Here is a 17,651-nt window from a genome sequence, read left to right on the forward strand (position 1 = left end):
GAGCTGATTGGAAGCTCTGACTGTGTAGGTGGGGCATGTCTTGGTTGACTTCACCAGCCGGGTGAACTGGGTGGGTCATTTGTTGGGGAATTCCCAATAATCAGAATCTTTACGTTTTTTTTCCTTTTTCACTGGTCATATTCCCCAAAGGAGAGTTTTCAGTCCTCTGACTGCAGGGTAAAGGCCTTCCTGCCAGCGTTCTGAGAGCCAATTAGGGGGGAAAATCTGAGTTTCTCTGCATTTTGCTTTCAATATGCATGCATTCACTTAATCTCTACTTTCAGTGTGGTGATCACACTGTCACATGTGCTTGGTATGCCAGGCTAGATTTCCTCTGACTTACCACATCCTCATAATGAATCTTCAGACTTCCCTCCCCCACCCCAGCAGGGGCAATATGGATGGGGGCAGGGGCACACAAATCTAGGAATCTAAATTTTCTTCAGCAGCTTTTACCTGATTCTCCTTAGTTAACCACACACCCCCATTTAGCCTCCCCTCTTTGCTTCTAGTTCTGGAGTCTTGAGAGGTTGGGTTGGATCTTAGCTGACCCATCTTCAAATTTGACTCCGTTGGATCTGCAAGGTCGGTTACCACTTGTCCGTCTGCTTTCCAGCTTCCAGATTTTACTGATGTTGTCTCCCCTCTTATTCTCCATGTTTCTGTGGGTTTGTCATTTTAGAAAGACTCTGTATTATAGTTTTATTGGGAGTTTCAAGTGGGATTAAGTTTAGATGCACATGTTCTTTTTGCCTTCTAAACCTGAACGTTTGTTTATGTTCTACTCTTAACATGTTGAGAGATTAACACAAAAATCACCCAAGTCTGTGATAATACCAAAAGAATCTCTCTTTTCTTTCTCTTTTAAAATTTTATTCTCTTTCCTTTTCCTTTTGTGTTGTTCTTTTTTGGAGGGGGTGTTTGGGGGGATCAGTAGGGCTTGGGAGGTCTAAATTTACTAATCCAGACTGTACTGTCTAATAATAGCTAATAGCTTTTCCATGTGCTTTGTTTCTACATGCATCAAAATTAATCTTCATAATAAGCCAATTTGTATCTCCATTTTACCAGTGTTGAAACAGAGGCTCAAGAGGAAATGTAACAGAGGTCACACAGCTCTGACCTCGTAGAACCAGAATTTGAACCCAGGCAGCTGGACACTAAAGCTTGTGCTCTTAATTACTATTACTATTTTATTACTTAATCACTATGCTATTAAATAGTAGATATAAATTGGAAAAGTCTCTTTTATGTCTCTGTTAGTTTCGTTTATTGTGTAAACCCTCCTACTGTACAGATAGACAGCTTGGAACATTAACTGGAGATGTCCAAGGTATGTTTTATATACCTAGGTGTTTTATATGTTTTGAACTGACAGGGTTGTTCCAGAAAGCAAAGCGAATTGCCATAGTGTACAATTGTGTATGGCTCTGTACCAAGACAAAAGCTGTGTGAAGCAGTGCAGCCATGGAGAAGCTACAGAAAATTTCAGTCCTCCAGAGCCCTACTTATCATATTCTTTCTCTTGTAGTCATTAAATGGTAGCTTATGAGCCTGAAAGTGTTTACATACTTTCCCAGTGTGAGCAAATTATTCCCTGTCCATGGACAGGATCTAGAACCCTAGGAGAAGTTTTTTGGGGTTTTTTTTGAGGTACGCAGGCCTCTCACTGTTGTGGCCTCTCCCGTTGCGGAGCACAGGCTCCGGACGCGGAGGCTTAGCGGCCATGGCTCACGGGCCCAGCTGCTCCACGGCACGTGGGATCCTCCAGGACTGGGGCACGAACCCATGTCCCCTGCATCGGCAGGCGGACTCTCAACTGCTGCGCCACCAGGGAAGCCCGAGAAGTTTTTAATTAACTTTTAAAAGTGGAAATTAATATGCATGAGAATAAGTTAATTTAATCTTCCTGAAATTAGTTTTCAGTCTTCAAAATACTATCCTTTCCTGCCTCACAATGATCAAGGAAACACAGATATTTTACAGAAAAACTAAAAAGACCAAAGGATGCATGTAAATGTTTGGAGAAAAGTCACACTCTGAGTCAAGAGCCAAACCTGCTGTCTTGTAGACAGCTCTGACTCTCAGCTGGCTGGGGAAATCCATCCAGCTAAATGTTCTGAACATTTAGAAAATGTTTGATCATTTTCTAGAAGGCTGGATAACTGTGTGGGCACTAATGGCATAGACTGGAGAAGACATGGCAGGCAGGAAACACATCCCACACTTGACAGGATGTTCCCAAGGCAGGAAGGGCATTTCTCTTCCTCAGTAGAATTGTTTCATTGACTAAAGACAACATGAGATCATTGAAATTTCCCTAAAATATCAATGACTAACGGAAGCAGGATATAGGACATGGTGAGTCTCATACAAACCAGTGGGATCATTTATGACATCATAATAAAGTAGTAGTATTTTGTGTATATACTTTCTTCCAAGAGTTTCAAAGAGCTTTACAGACTCAGTCAGTCATCAGAGTTTTAAATCTGTGCTTAAAGCACATGGTCCCAGAGGTGGGAGCAGGACTCCAGCTCAGTGTCAGCCTCTCCTTTCTGGAACTATGCCACCAGGCTTATGAAACTTCCACTCCTTGAATACCACCCAGTGAAAGCTTCCCTCTCTCTCCTCACCTCAGCTTTTGCTGCTTCTCTAAAACACTTCCTTTTCTCACCTTCTTCCAGTACTCCTATCTTCATTAAATGCTCATCTGGATCTTACACGGTATACAACGCTTGAACAGTTCAGCAAAGAAATATCATTGACCTTCTTTAAGTAAAGAGTGATATTTCTTCCTTCCATTCTCACTGGCAAGCAGCAGTAACTCTCAAACGTAGAACTGAGGCTGATACTGTACCAGTGAGTAGCTGGCAGATGAAAACATGGTGAGAGCCTTGAGCCACAACCTTGGTGAGTTTCCTACACTTTCCTCCTCAGTGGCATTTCCAGAGGTACACAGAAAAATGGTGAATTCAGCATTCACTCAAGGACTATTTCTAAGACAGGGATTCTCTTTCCAAAACATAGTTCAAGACAAAAGTGAAAGGAACAAAGACAAAGAAGAGAATGAAACTAGATATTAGCTTACCTGCAGCCTGTAGGAACATAGAAACAAGTAGAAAACACCATTGTTCTAGTATAAGTTATGACTTCCCTTGTTTCTTCTGTTGTAAACTTTGTGGAATGCACAGTGCATCAGTTTCAAACACTGTGTTTGTGGTCTTCTGAGTTTGACAACACTGCCTCCATAGAGTTCATCAATCATTGTGCCCTGAAGTGGTTTCACTTTGTCTTAGTTTGTAGGAAACAATTCTCAAAATTAATTAATGCATGAAAGAAAATGATCCAAAGAGTCTTTATTTTCTTTTCGTACTTTCTCTTGTCTGCCTTTGACTTAACACCATCATATCCTGAAAGACACCCAGACTCAAATAGGAAACCCCCCCGGACCATCCATCCTAGTTCACGCCCCATGTTGCCATGAGGTTGTCTTTAGTGAAGCAATAGCATAAAAAGTGGACATGTGTTTCCTGGCTTTAGGGTTCCAAACGACCAGTGTGTAACTGGTGTGTAATCGGTATCTTTTCATGTTGGAACAATATGCAGGCTATTTGTGGTTGTTCTAAGAATTTCTCTTTGATTTTTTATGGAATTTTAAGTTTTTCTACTTATAAATAACTCAAAATAGTCTCTTTAATGTCAACATTCTGTTTAAAATTAATCTGCTTTCCTTCCCCAGCTCAGGTGCTGAACTACAGGTGTGTGTGTGTGTGTGTGTGTGTGTGTGTGTGTGTGTGTAAAGAGGGGGCAGGTCAAAGATGAAATCACCTCATGTCCTCCTTGGTGTGAGCACTTGCATGGTTTTATCTGAGAAAAGTGAGGCCTCCAAAAGCTTAGACCCATCGAGTGCATGAGGCCTTGCTCCTCAAACATGCTACCTGGTTGCAATTTGCACCTATAACAGCTTCTGACTGTTTCCAGGGAGAATAATTTCTACTTTAATCAAGCTCCCCTTCTATATCAGATCCTTTAAAGAAAACTATCCAGGGCTGAGTGCAAGAATCTTCAAACTTTCCTTGTTTCCTGAGAGCAATTGACACATTCATTTCACACATCGAATAGCAGCATCAGAAGCTGCCAGGGAATGACACTGGGTGCAGTGTCCACGGAGTGCTGGGCTCTAACAGCAGAAGAGAATTGGGGGGCTGCTCCTAAGGCTAAGATAAGTAGAGCTTCTCACAGTTCCCTCACTGATTCATTAAAGGGGGGCAGGGAGGTTGGACAGAAGGTGGAGAGAGAGGTAGTTGAGGAAGGAAACAGACTTCAGCACTAAAATGCAGCCCCCTGGGACCGACCACCTTATCATATAGACCCCTAGGTGTTTCCTGAAGTCATTAAAAGGAAGAGACATTGTCAGAGAGAGCCTGCCCTCAAAGCCAAGTGGTTTGGAGATCATTTCTCCAAAAATCTTTTCGTTATAGAAATTGCGAGTGATGACATTTTACATGTTTGTTGATGATGACTTGATAAATGACAACGCTGTTAAGGAGGGTGGGGGGCACCTTATTCACATTTTAGAATTAAAGAGATCTGAACAAACAAATGAGATAGGAATTTGGAATTCCTGACTCAGGCCAGAATGCCAAAGCACAGATCTTATACTATGTAAATATCAATTTGGACTGGTATCTTTAATAGTAAATAGATAGGGAGAGTGATATTAGATGACTGATGTTTCCATTATGGTTCCACCTGGAAATGCCTTTTTTTTTTTTTTGCGGTACGCGGGCCTCTCACTGTTGTGGCCTCTCCCATTGCGGAGCACAGGCTCCGGACGCGCAGGCTCAGCGGCCATGGCTCACGGGCCCAACCGCTCTGCGGCATGTGGGATCTTCCCAGACCGGGGCACGAACCCGTGTCCCCTGAATCGGCAGGCGGACTCTGAACCACTGCACCACCAGGGAAGCCCTGGAAATGCCTTTTGACCAAATGTTTACGTGGAACAAGGGGCAACCGATCAATTGTTATCCCGATCATCATCCCACACTGCAGCCAGGATGCAGAGGGCTGTAAATCTCCCCATTGTCCCCCCTGCTGCCACCTCCAGCCTCACCTGGGCCTTTGCGCTTTTACATCCGCAGTCCACTCAGCTCCCACTCCCAGTCTCGCGCCAGCTGCATCTCATCTGTGTCACAGGCAGCCCTCAAGCCTCCTCTACCACCCCCTCCAGCCTCCCTGGGCCACTGACTCACGTGTGGCACACAGAAAATGGAAGCTATCAGGAGGAATGACCTCACGTGTTGACGTAGTCACCGCACACACGTGCACCAACCACGCGATCAAACCAACGAGCCTGTGCTCAAATCTCACCTCGGTGCAAGAGGTATTCTCATCGCCTGTTCTCTAGATCTCCGCCTTTCTCAGAACCTTGTTCTCGCAATTATCCCTTCTGTGCCTGTATCTTCAGCCTCTACCTTGCTATTGACTTTTTCTGACCAGAATAGAAACATTCTCAAGTCTCTTCCATCTTAAAAAAACAAAAACAAAACCTCCTCCTTACTCAGTGAAGCTTCTGGAAGGTTGGAGGTTGTAAAGAGGCCACACCACTCAGTATCTGAATTGAAAAGCATAATTGATTGTGATTTTTGGTAAGCAAAAAAGAGCCGTGCTTGTAAGACAGTCTCTCTGGACAAAGCAGACTGCAGCTTTATATATAGAGTTTAGGAAACCAAGTGAATTTACCATCCTGCCCACCATGGCATCATCAAAATGCCGCCGCTGAGGTGCAGGCCATGTTTTGGTGTTTCTGTAGCGCTGATGCCTCGTCTCTCTTTCCTTCTTGAAACGCTCCTTATAGTCTTTCTGAGAGACTGGTCACTGTCTCCTGGTTTTCTTCTGTCTCTCTGGCCATTCCTCAGCTTCCATTGATGGCTTTTCTTATAACTCTGTCTTTTAAGTAATAATATTCCTCAGTTTTCATCCTCTGCTCCTTTCCTTCTGAGTCTGTTAGACCTCTTCCACTCGCTGATGGCTCCTGCCTATATATGTTTCCTGATGACTCCAAAGCTTTATTTTATCTCAAAGCCCTCTCCTAAATGTCACCTGACTGGCTGCCCATTGGGCCTCTCCCGCCTGGGGATATCACGAGCTCCGCCTCTCATAGACCCTGTCTTGCTGCCACCATCCATCCAGTTGTCCAACTCTTCTTTGGTTTATTCCTCTCCCTGTTTCCTACATTCAGTCAATGACTAAGTCTGATCAGTCCTGCTTTACTCACAGAGGGCTCTCTTCTCTCCATCCTTACTGCCAGCACCTCAGTTCTCATTATCTGTTACCTGAATTACTGCAGAAGCCCCCTTACTGGATTTCCCTATTCTAGTTCAGCCTTCTTGCAATCCACAATTTTGACCTCTCTAAATGGGTAGTCATGTCACGCTCCTGTTTAAATCCTTTTTTTTTCCTCCACTGCTTTCAGGTGGTAAGAGATTCCTTATCGTGGTTTACACAGACCCCTGTGATCTGACCCTTACAGTCATTTCCAGCCTTATATCTCACACTCCCTGTGTCAACCTCCCACACCTCGGTGGTTCCCTGAATTCAGTGCACTAATAAAGAGCGCCCACCTTCAACATGCTGCTTCTTGTCCTTGGAAACTCCCATTCCTTGCCCGGATTAATTCATCTGAAAACACAGCTCAGCCGTTGCTTCCTTTGTGGTGACTTCCCTGACCACCGTCCCTACCCCGGGTCTGATTTAAGTGCGCATTCTTTGTCCTCCTCCTTAGCACTTTTTACATCACATTACAGTCATTTGACTGCAACCTCCTGGAGGCTAGGGATAAATGTGTCTTTATATCGGTATCTGCATCCCCAATACCCTCTGCCTAGTGACTGACAGAGAAGTTGTTCATTTTTGATGAATGAACTGACCTTTTCACTTTATCAGGGCCACAATTTTAAATGTACACATGCACACACACACTCATACATACCAAAAAAACCTTTGAATCTGATCAAGTCTCTAGGTCTAACTACCAATTTATAGGAAACATAGAAAGACTAGAGAATATGTTACATGATACCACAGGGATGCTGTTAGCAAAATCTAAATGTGGGAACTTCCATCAGACTAGCCTCTGCATTTCTTTAACTGCAATCAAGCAATCGCAATGTATGGAGTTCTTTTAGATGCTGATTTTTAAAAAAGTATGTAACCTAGAGAAATATAAATACTGATTGTATGTTTGATATTAAGGAATTATTGTTAATTTTTTTAGATGTGATAATGGTATTATGCTTATTTTTTTTGAGTCCTTATATTTAGAAATACATTCTGACATATTCACAGTTGAAATGATATGATGTCTAGGATTTGTTTCAGAATAATATGAGGCAGAAGTAGGTGCAGATATAGATTAAATTAGATTGGCCATGACCTGATAATTATTGAAGCTGGGTGACAGGCACATCATGCTATTCTGCTTATTTTTGTTTATATTTAAAATTTTCTGTAGTAAAACTTTTTATTGTGGTAAAATATACGTAACATACAATGTATCATTTTAACCATTTTCAAGTGTATGATTCAGTGGCATTAAGTACTTTACGTTGTTGTGTAACAATCCCCGTCATCCATCTCCAGAACTTCTTCATCTTCCCAGACTGAAACTCTGTACCCATTAAACAATAACTCCTTTATTTCCCTTCCTCTGGCCCCTGACAACCACCATTCTATTTTCTGTCTCTGTGAATTTGACTACTCTAGGTAACTCGTATAAATGAAATCATACAATATTCGTCCTTTTGTGTCTGACTTATCGTCTTCAGGGTTCATCCAAGACCAAACTGGGCCTTCATAGGAAGGATAAAGGAGTATGTGACAAATATCCATATGTACAGAATGGTCGATATCCTGGAAAAGGCAATCCTCCCCCTTGAGACTCTGAACAGGGATTAGATTTAAATGAGAGAGATGTGGAAGAGTTTCCTTGAGCTCAGGGCAGTCATGATGACAGAAGCCAAGATCCATTCTGGGGGACTTCCGTGGTGGAGCAGTGAATAAGATTGCATGCTCCCTGGGGCTTCCCTGGTGGTGCAGTGGTTGAGAGTCCGCCTGCCGATGCAGGGGACACAGGTTCATGCCCCGGTCCGGGAAGATCCCACATGCCGCAGAGCAGCTGGGCCCGTGAGCCATGGCCGCTGAGCCTGTGCGTCTGGAGCCTGTGCTCCGCAACGGGAGAGGCCACAACAGTGAGAGGCCCACGTACCGCAAAAAAAAAAGGCTCCATGCTCCCAATGCAGGGGCCCCAGGTTTGATCCCTGGTCAAGGAACTAGATCCCACATGCATGACACAACTAAGAGTTTGCATGCCACAACTAAGGAGCCCATGTGCCGCAACTAAGGAACTGGCAAGCCACAACTAAGGAGCCCGCCTGCTGCAACTAAGACCCAGTGCAAGCAAATAAATAAATAAATAAATACTAAAGGGAAAAAAAAAAAGATCCACTCTGGGATGTTCTCAACGTGGAGAACCCAGAGATGGTGAGGACAGTTCTAGACTTGCCTAAGGGGTCTGGAATCTGAGCCACACAGTAGAGCAAAATGCACAGTACAGCTGATTCTAGAGAATATTTAAAATTCCAAATTGATTCCAGAACTCTGGGTACTCAGTATCTCAAGGTTAAGCTGGAATCAGATCTCACCCGCCTCCCCTCCCACATTGCTCCTTAAGATGTCTAAAGGATGATTCTCCAAAAACCAGAAGAGTAAAAACAAGTTGCAGCTTAATATTTGGTGCAAACATTTTCTGGTTTGGCTTCTATTCTAATTTGGTTTGTCTCTGGTAGGAATACATAAGAGGGTTTTTTTTTTTAATTCATAAGTGACATTACTCATAAGTGACTTACTTTTGGCATAAAACTGCTGAAAGGTAGTTCCTGAGCTTAGGGTAAAAATACAATTGGCAGAGCTTCGTGTGGTAGAAATAAGTGCATAGGGATGCTCAGGAAATAGAAAAGCTGCCTGAGAGGTGGGAGAGGCCAATGAGAGCAAGAGCTTTTCTGAGTAATCCTAAATAGCAAGTGTAACTTCCTCTCCCTATTCTTAACTTTTTACCTCCCCCTCTGCAGTCTCTGACATTTCCTGAGTTGTGTGGACTGTAGATCTTCAAAATTCTAAAGTCTTTGGGATTTAATGTCTACAGACATTAGAAGTTCTTTGCCAGTTCTTCCAGCAAGATAGCTATAATCAATATGCCTCATATATAGGGATATTCATTACAGGATAAGTTCAAGAAGGAAGGTTTTGGAAACAACCCAAATATCCATCGACATGAATAGATAAACAAAATGTTGTATATACACACAGTGGAATACTATTCAGGCTTTAAAAGGAATAAAATTCTGGTATGTGCTCTGTCTTTTAATTGATGTATTAAAAACCTTTATATTTTATGTTATTGTTGATATGTTAGGGCTTATGCCTGCCATTTTATTTTTTGTTTTCTATCATCTCTGTTTTCTGTTTCTGTTTTATTTTTCCTGCCTTCCTGTGGGCTACTTTAACTTTTTTTAGAATTCCATTTTTATGTGTCTATAGTGGGTATTTTGTTTTGTTTTTTAATCATGGTGTTTTTGAGTATACTCTTTGTATAGCATTTTTAATGGTTGCTCTAGGTATTACATGTGTATACACACACACACACACATATAACATCACAGTCTCCTGGTGTTATCACTTCAGCAGGTTTTCTGTGTTGCTAGACTGCGTCTTTTCTGGTCCTTTGGCTAGTGAGAACTGGCCTTTGTTGGTCTTTTTTTGTCTGCATCCATTGGCATTTCCGGGTTGCTGCCTTCTTGATCTCCAAGTATAGGATATATGAGGCAAAAAGAAAATCCAAATAACACCAACATGTCATTCCTCACGTCCCAAGGTCCCTAGCCAGTCTACCTTTTTGTCTCTGCTTTTCAAAGTCTTATGTTTGTTTTATATATAACATCTGGCGTTTTAGTTGTACGTGGTGGAAGAAATAGGGAAAAGTACATCCACTCCATCTTCCCAGAAGTGGAAATTTCTCCCCATTTTATTTTTGATCTAACATAGAATTAAGGTGAATTTACTTTTTCTTTACTATTCTGAGTATACCTATGACTCTGACCCAGCCCACTGGATCCAGCCTTGGAATTTACCCCAGAGGAAGTAGGCTCATAGCTAGATTGTCCACAGAATTTCAGGCAAGTGCCTCTGTTCCGTACACTTATCTTTCTTTCTGTGTCTTTATTCTCCCTTGTTTGCATCATTTTCAGAGAGCTGCTACTAGTAGAGACCTCTCAGCCACAAGATGGTGCCTCAGAGTAGTTCAGGCTAAGCCTTTTCTGCTCGTCCTTGGGCCCCTACCTTTAACTTAATATTAGTAAACTCAAGGCTATTTATCTAAACCAAGGTATAGATGTGAAGACCCAATTTTGTTTTTCTTTAAGCCATGTCTTCTCAAATGCGTGGAATCAATATCAAAAATTGGTTTTGTTTGATTTTTTTTTTGTATCTTTAAAATAACTTTGTGGGAATTCATATAGGAATTTTTAGAAAGCAATAGTCATTCCTCTTAATGAATCCAGTTGTCATTTTGTATCTGGGCTCATTGAAAATAATCTGTAATCTCAGCATAGCTTTAATAAAGGAATGTTATAAATGCACTTTGAAGGAGATACACTCTCAATGTCTTTTGGGGTGTTTGAATCCCTGAACCAAACTTTTTTAGTGAAGATGTTTACTTTTAGTTACTAACCCAACTTTTAAAATAGTGGCTTATAAGATTATGTAAAAATGCATAGAATAAATAGACTGGCAAAAACGTGTTAGCAGTCTTTGGGTAGTGAGGTATGAGTGATTTCTTCTTTCACCTTCTTGTTTATATTTTTCAAGTTTTCAATAATGAGCTACTTTTATGGTAGATTAAAAATAGAGGTAGGCATATTCTTCAGCTAATCAGAAAATGTTTATTAACCATCCAGTATATGTAGAGCCAGCATATACATCTTCCCAGGCTTGACAGTTGGGTAAGAAAATTATTAGGCACTCCCTCACTAAAGGCAGGGGCCATGTCTTTCAAAATTTTGTAAGCTGTGATACCTACCATGTGCCTTGTACATAGAGAGGCCTGGGAAATAACTGTTGAATGAACACAGAAGCCATTATTCATAGCTTTGAAGGGAAGAATTTTATTTTACTGGTCGTAAAGCTTTGGGTCAGAGTCCTCACACTGGTCTTGATACACTCTCTGCTTGAGTATCAGCTCACATTCAGTGGCCAACTTGTGTCTATTCTGTCCTTTAATTCTAGAACTAAGAATTCGTGATAATAAAACTCACTACTGTTTCCTAAAATAATAAGATTAGTAATGGAGTTGGATGGGCCAAAAAAATACATAAATCCGAAGCATTAAACAGTAATTTAAAAATTCAGTCCTTGTTAATTCATTATTAGACTAACAGAGTCTGCATGTGTATTAGACATAACAGGTACTCAAGCAATATTTGACAACTGACGAAATAAATTAATGAAATTTTATTGATCAGAGAATTTTAAATAATATCCTGAAAGTCTACATGGGAAGAAATTTATGAGTAAGGGGAAGCTAGACTAAAGAAAATGCCTTTTCTAACCAAGACCCAAGAAAACTAAGGATTCTTCAATGACTTTCAACTTGTGATTTTCGTAGGCCCAGCAGTTGTTTTTTTTTAATAAAAAATTTTTTTTTAATTTTATTTACTTTTGGCTGCGTTGGGTCTTCGTTGCTGCACATGGGCTTTCTCTAGTTGTGACGAGTAGGGGCTACTCTTCGTTGTGGTGTGTGGGCTTCTCATTGCGGTGGCTTCTCTTGTTGCAGAGCATGGGTTCTAGGGTGCACGGGCTTCAGTAGTTGTGGTGCGTGGGCTCAGTAGTTGTGGCACATGGGCTTTGTTGCTCCGCAGCATGTGGGATCTTCTCAGACCAGGGATCGAACCAGTGTCCCCTGCACTGGCAGGCAGATTCTTATCCACTGCACCACCAGGGAAGTCCCAGCCCAACAGTTTTTATAAATTACAGAACTTTTATACTTCCGATACACTATTATATAACTTAAGTTATAGTTTTTCATTAGCTTTTACATATTATACTTAGTAATATCCATTAATAGCTTAGTTTAATAGGTTTTACGTAAAAGTAATCTATGGACTTTTCCTTATGAAAGAATGAATGTAAGCAAGCTCACCAAAGTACTAGATTTACTAAAAATCCCAGTGTAAACTTTTGAGAGGAGTTCATGTGCGCACAAGACATGTGGAAAGTGGAGAGAATGGGGAAGATTCACTGAGTGGAAAATAAGCTAGAGAATGGAAATTGACAGACCTTTGGGAGGAAAAAGGGATTTCAGTGAAAGGTAGCAGTCTCAGCAGAGTCATGACATGGAAAAGTTGACTGAAAAGTCAGTATTCTGGCCATTTACAAACTTAAAAAAAAAAGAAGTAGAACCCTTTACTCAAATAAAAGCCTATGCAGAATACCAATATATAAATACTGTATACAAAAACTGAGCTGTTGGGGTTGAAACAAGGTTGGGAGTGTGTAGGGACCAAACCCCAACCTTCTTAGTCCCCCTACCTCTATCCCCATGGGCTCTAGGGAATGCAGTCTATGCTTAGAAACCTCCCCAGGTATCCAGTGTAGCCTGGCCGGTGGGCAGGTGTTAGACATTAAGTTGTGACCAGGGAGCATTTTCCTCATGCTTATTTGCAAAGATGGACTGTTATTTTAAGGAATATTTTCTCACCTCTTACCGGAAAAGACTATTTGACCATTGAGATTACCATCTGCAAGAATCACTCCCCTTACTTGAGATTCTTCCCTTGACCCTCTTGGGGACTGGCTTTGTGTTTTTTAGCTCTTGGATGTGGTCTCTCAACTAGCCAAGCAGAATCTTCAAGTGCTGGTCCTGGGCCGGAAGCATATGTTAAAGCAGAATTCCCGGTGGAGGAAGGATGATATGGAAAAGGTGCAAAAGCAAGCCAGCTTTTTTTTTGCTGACAACATGTAGGTATTGAAGTTATTAAGTGAGTTACACTAGGCTCCAGTCATCTGCTTGTTACCTATTTTTTGCCATTTTTTAAAGTGCATGTGTGTGTATGTATGTATATATACTCAGCCTCATTCCAAAAAAAAAATTGAGACAGCTTACAAAAATATAGTTTTTACAGCAGGATAAACTTAAATAGATGAGGAAATCAGGTTAAAGGAGAAATGAGTTAAAGCCCCAAATGAGATTAGTACACAGAATGCATGCCATAAATTCCTAAATAGATCATTTAACAAATATTTTACAAATATGAGCACCTTCTGTGTTCTTGGAGAAAGCAGTGAACAAGACCAAGTCCCTGCCCTCTTGTGACTTAACAGTAAACAGGTAAACAAATACACAGGTAATGTAATTCCAGGCAGTGATCGAAGCTGTGAAGACAATGAAGCAGAGTAAGGAGCTGGAAGGGGACTAGGTCGGGGATAGGTCAGAGGGGAGTGGAAAAAGCCTTTGGGAGGGGACAGATGTGAAGGGAACAAGTGAGTCATTTGAGAAAGGGGGAAGGGTGCTGGGAAGAAGCTACCAGGCAGAGGGAACAGCAAGTGTTGAAAAGGGCCTGAGGCAGGAATGAGGAAGGCTGGCAGGCCAGTGTGGATGGGCTGGGGACAGCAAGAGAGAAGGTAGTCAGTTCTGAGGTCCGAGAAAAGGCAGGGACCACCTTGCAGAGTTCCTCGTGGGCTCTGGATTTTCTTCTCAATGTAAAGGGAATGTTGCTATGAGCTACAGCTTCCCAGGAAGCCAAAGGAACATGGAAAACATGGTCAGCCACAAAATATACAGTGTCCATAGAGTATGAAAAAGCAGCTGATCAGAAGGAGCACAGATCCACAACAGCACGTATTAACTTTCAGCATGCATTTAGGTTTTCACACTGTTCATGCCAACAAAGGTTTATTTCCAACTTTGCATGGATAATTAGCGCACCTCAGCCCCAAGTCTAGGTTTCATTAGGTTGAATGTTATAACTTCAAGGTTTGTCAGTATTCCCCAAGTCATTTCTTCTTAAAAAGGTCAAATGGAGGAATTCCCTGGCAGTCCAGTGGGTAGGACTCGGCACTCACTGCCATGGCCCAGGTTCAATCCCTGGTTGGGAAACTAAGAATCTTGCAGGCTGCACAGCGCATTCCCCTCCTCCCCCGAAAAGAAAGGTCAAATGGCACTCAGTGCACAAAGCTGGAAGCTAACCCCTCCTTCAGATCCCAAACCAAATCCCATTTTTCTTTAGCTAAGTCCTTTTATTTATTCATGGGAGGAGGGTGCTTCCATCTCTCCAGGACTATAAAACAATAATAATGCTCTTCATGCAGTCACCTTAGGCAATACTGGGTAAACCTTAAGAGCGCAGGCTTGGGAATGAATCCACCCAGGTTTAGATCATGGCCCTGCCACTTCCTGTCTGGGAAGGCGTTTCGCTTCTCTGTGTTTTCTTTTCTTCATATGCAACCCTCATGAGGATTAAATGAGAAGAAACTTACAAATCATACAGCACCAAGTACATGGCAGGCGTGTATGTTTGTTGCTGTCACCATCATCATTATTTTTCTTAGGTGGAAGAACTGGATAAATGCAGTGTTATAACCAAGAAGCCTGTTGAAAATTGGTCTCGTGTTTGGTTTGGAGCCTGTATTTATTGCATACACTGAAGATCCAAACCCAGTTGTAAAGATTGATTCAGGGACATTCTATGGCTTTGGATTTGAGTATTTACATTTGTAACATTAACTCTGTTTTCCATTAATGTACCGAAGGAGCCTGTTCAACCATGCAGTAGAGAGAGCAGTATAGTGAATCCCCACGTGACTGTCGCCCCGCTCCAGCAGTCACCGTCATTTGTTAACCTTGCTCCATACAACCTCCACATGTTTTCTCTTTTCTTTTCCTCTCTCTTTTTCCTGGAGATTTTTCAGACAGATCCCAGTTGTTTTATCATTTCACTTGAAATACGTCAGTATAAGGTAAACTTTAAAGGGTCCACTTTGGGTCATTGGGATCAAGGCATAGGGCTTATCACATGTTGCTGTCCAAATCTCCTGAGCCAAGGTAGCCACCGCTGTTTTTACAGCACATGTATTCAAGTGGTCAGCACTGATGTTGAGGGCCCATTGGAGGCTTTGTGCTCCTGGCTCTTCTCAAGTTGGAGATGCCTTTGGGGTGCTGATCAGAATGACTACCCAGAAGCTGCTTGGGGATAACCAGTTTCAGCTTTGAGGTCAGCCCCTTACTTTTGCAAGAAATTGTCATCCTGCCCTGTTAGTATTATGAATTCGAGTGAGGAATGGAGACGGGGAAAGGTGTGCTCTGTGGTGGATGAAGCAGATAGGAAAAACACCCTGGGAACACAGAGACCCAGCTTTTGAGTATGAAGAGAGAATTACTGTTAGAGTTCTCCATTCTAGTGGAAGAGCCCAGTTGAGCTGCTAAGAATCCCTAGCATTAGCATTCGTTTCCCCTTAGCTTTCCATCTGTGTTCTAGATAGTGTTGTCTACCAGCTAGGACTTGCAGACGGCTCTGACGTATCACTGAGATCATGTCAGTTAAGAAAGCAGAACACTTCTGAGGAAAGTAGAGTAAGAAGAAAACAGCATGGTGAAGAATGCTTTGCCTCTTTGGGCGTGTGCTTGATTGTGTTCTTTCTTATGCCTGACTCAGCTCAGAGGACGATCCATTCCTTCTGTATGCCACACTGCACTCGGGGAACCACTGCAAGTTTATCACAAAAGATCTGATGCGGGACCACAAGGCCTGTCTGCCTGATGCCAAGACCCAACGCCTATTCTTTAAGTGGCAGCAGGGACATCAGCTGGCAATTGTTAGTAGGCATCCGGGATCAAAAATAACTTTTCAGGTATGTTACCTGTTCTCTACATAATGTCAGCAGAGCCAAGTAGATAGTAAGAATGTGGCATAGTCAAAGAATGTTGCAACTAGTTCTCAATGTTTTATTTTACTTCTAAATATTGATTGATTGATTGATATATTTGGCTGCACTGGGTCTTAGTTGCGGCATGCGTGCGGGATCTAGTTCCCTGACCAGGGATCGAACCCAGGCCCCATGCATTGGGAGCACAGAGTCTTAACCACTGGACCACCCGGGAAGTCCCTCAATGTTTTATTTTTCTCAGCTTTAGTTCGGTATTTGGAATTACCCAGATCCTAGAAACACAGAGTCTGCCAGAGCAAAGTTTTCATAGGCCAACCCCACGTTAATTGACATGTTGAGAACACCTGTAATGTCATCAGTTGTGACATCAATTATGTCATCAATTACAAATCCTCATATGTGTTTTTTATTCTCTTGTTTATTTACAATAGCTCAAAATTCCATATTCCTTATGGTTCGTCATAACTTCTATTTCTGCTAAATAACTCCTTTTTCCTGTTTAATCCACTGCTGTGGCACAGTCTCAATTGAGTTCTTTTTTGATTCTAGTTTAAATACCTGTAAGTACAAGGATTCCTCCTGTGTGAAAGCAAAGGGAGAAAATCTAAAGGCGAGTTACTACAGAAAAATACACCAGCCAATGATAAATATGGTCCAGTGGTCAAAAAATATATAAAACAACATTTATAGGAAATATGGTATCAAATTACCACAGAGATACAGTCAGTCACTAACAGTTCTGTTAGTTTCAAGCGTACAGCAAAGTGACTCAGTTATACATATATATGTATATATATATATTCTTTTTCAGATTCTTTTCCATTATAGGTTATTACAAAATATTGAGTGTAGTTCCCTGTGCTGTACCGTAGGTCCTTGTTGTTTACCTGTTTTACATATAGTAGTGTGTATGTGTCAATCCCAACTCCTAATTTATCCCGCCCCCTACGGCCCCCCACCCCCGGCATTCATCTTCACAGAGTTAGCTGCTCTTTCAAAATCCATTGTTAAGTAAGACAGAGACTACATCTCTGAAGCAAACTGAGAAGCTGTCAGAAGAGAAAGGGAAATGGCTAGATATTCCTTTAGTGTTGTTCTCAATGTGTGATTCCCTTTTTAATTCAACAGCATATTCTCATCTATGACACCGTGGTGCAAACAACTGGAGACTCGTGGCACATACCTTATGATGACAACCTGGTGGAAAGATATTCCTATGAAGTGCCAACCAAATGGCTTTGCCTTCACCGGAAGACATAAAGACTCTTACCCCCATGCTAAACTTGTGTTGTGTGTCCTCCTGGTTGGCATCAGAGCTCTTAAGTTGATTGTTGATGCTTGTTTAGAGCATTGCTTCTGTCCTGTCTGATCCAGTTTGTCCTGTTTGGTCCAGTTGGTTTGCATATCAATAAATTGATTTTTTAATAAGATATAATATATTTTCATAACCGGTTGCATTTTTTCCCCTAACATTTGTTAGGATTTGAGGCTTATCCAAAGTTGGGGAACTTGGTGCAGAGTGATACCTACCTTTCTCCTATTGAGCCAGCTATTCCACTTACTTGGGCAACAGGGTCTTCTGGTATCCATTTTGCTACCCTTCCAGGTCCACCAATAGCAGAACCAATCCATCTGGCCCTGGGCTCTGGGTTGTT

The 17,651-nt window shown here is 41.8% G+C and overlaps 1 protein-coding gene across 4 annotated transcripts in view; it reads left to right on the forward strand.

The window, feature by feature from the left end:
- PRORP (protein only RNase P catalytic subunit) overlaps nt 1-17,419 on the forward strand; it is a 123,960-nt gene extending 106,541 nt beyond the window's left edge. For all 4 annotated transcript variants that reach the window (XM_081227812.1, XM_081227810.1, XM_081227811.1 and 1 more), the window contains 3 exons: nt 12,923-13,071; nt 15,765-15,960; nt 17,125-17,419. In XM_081227812.1, coding sequence (XP_081083938.1) covers nt 12,923-13,071; nt 15,765-15,960; nt 17,125-17,256 — 477 coding nt within the window. In that variant the 3' untranslated portion in view covers nt 17,257-17,419. The remainder of the gene's footprint in view (nt 1-12,922; nt 13,072-15,764; nt 15,961-17,124) is intronic.
- Nucleotides 17,420-17,651: the final 232 nt, after the last annotated feature.

Source organism: Mesoplodon bidens, assembly GCF_964165515.1.
Source record: "Mesoplodon bidens genome assembly, chromosome: 3".
In the NCBI taxonomy this organism is placed as follows: domain Eukaryota; kingdom Metazoa; phylum Chordata; class Mammalia; order Artiodactyla; family Ziphiidae; genus Mesoplodon; species Mesoplodon bidens.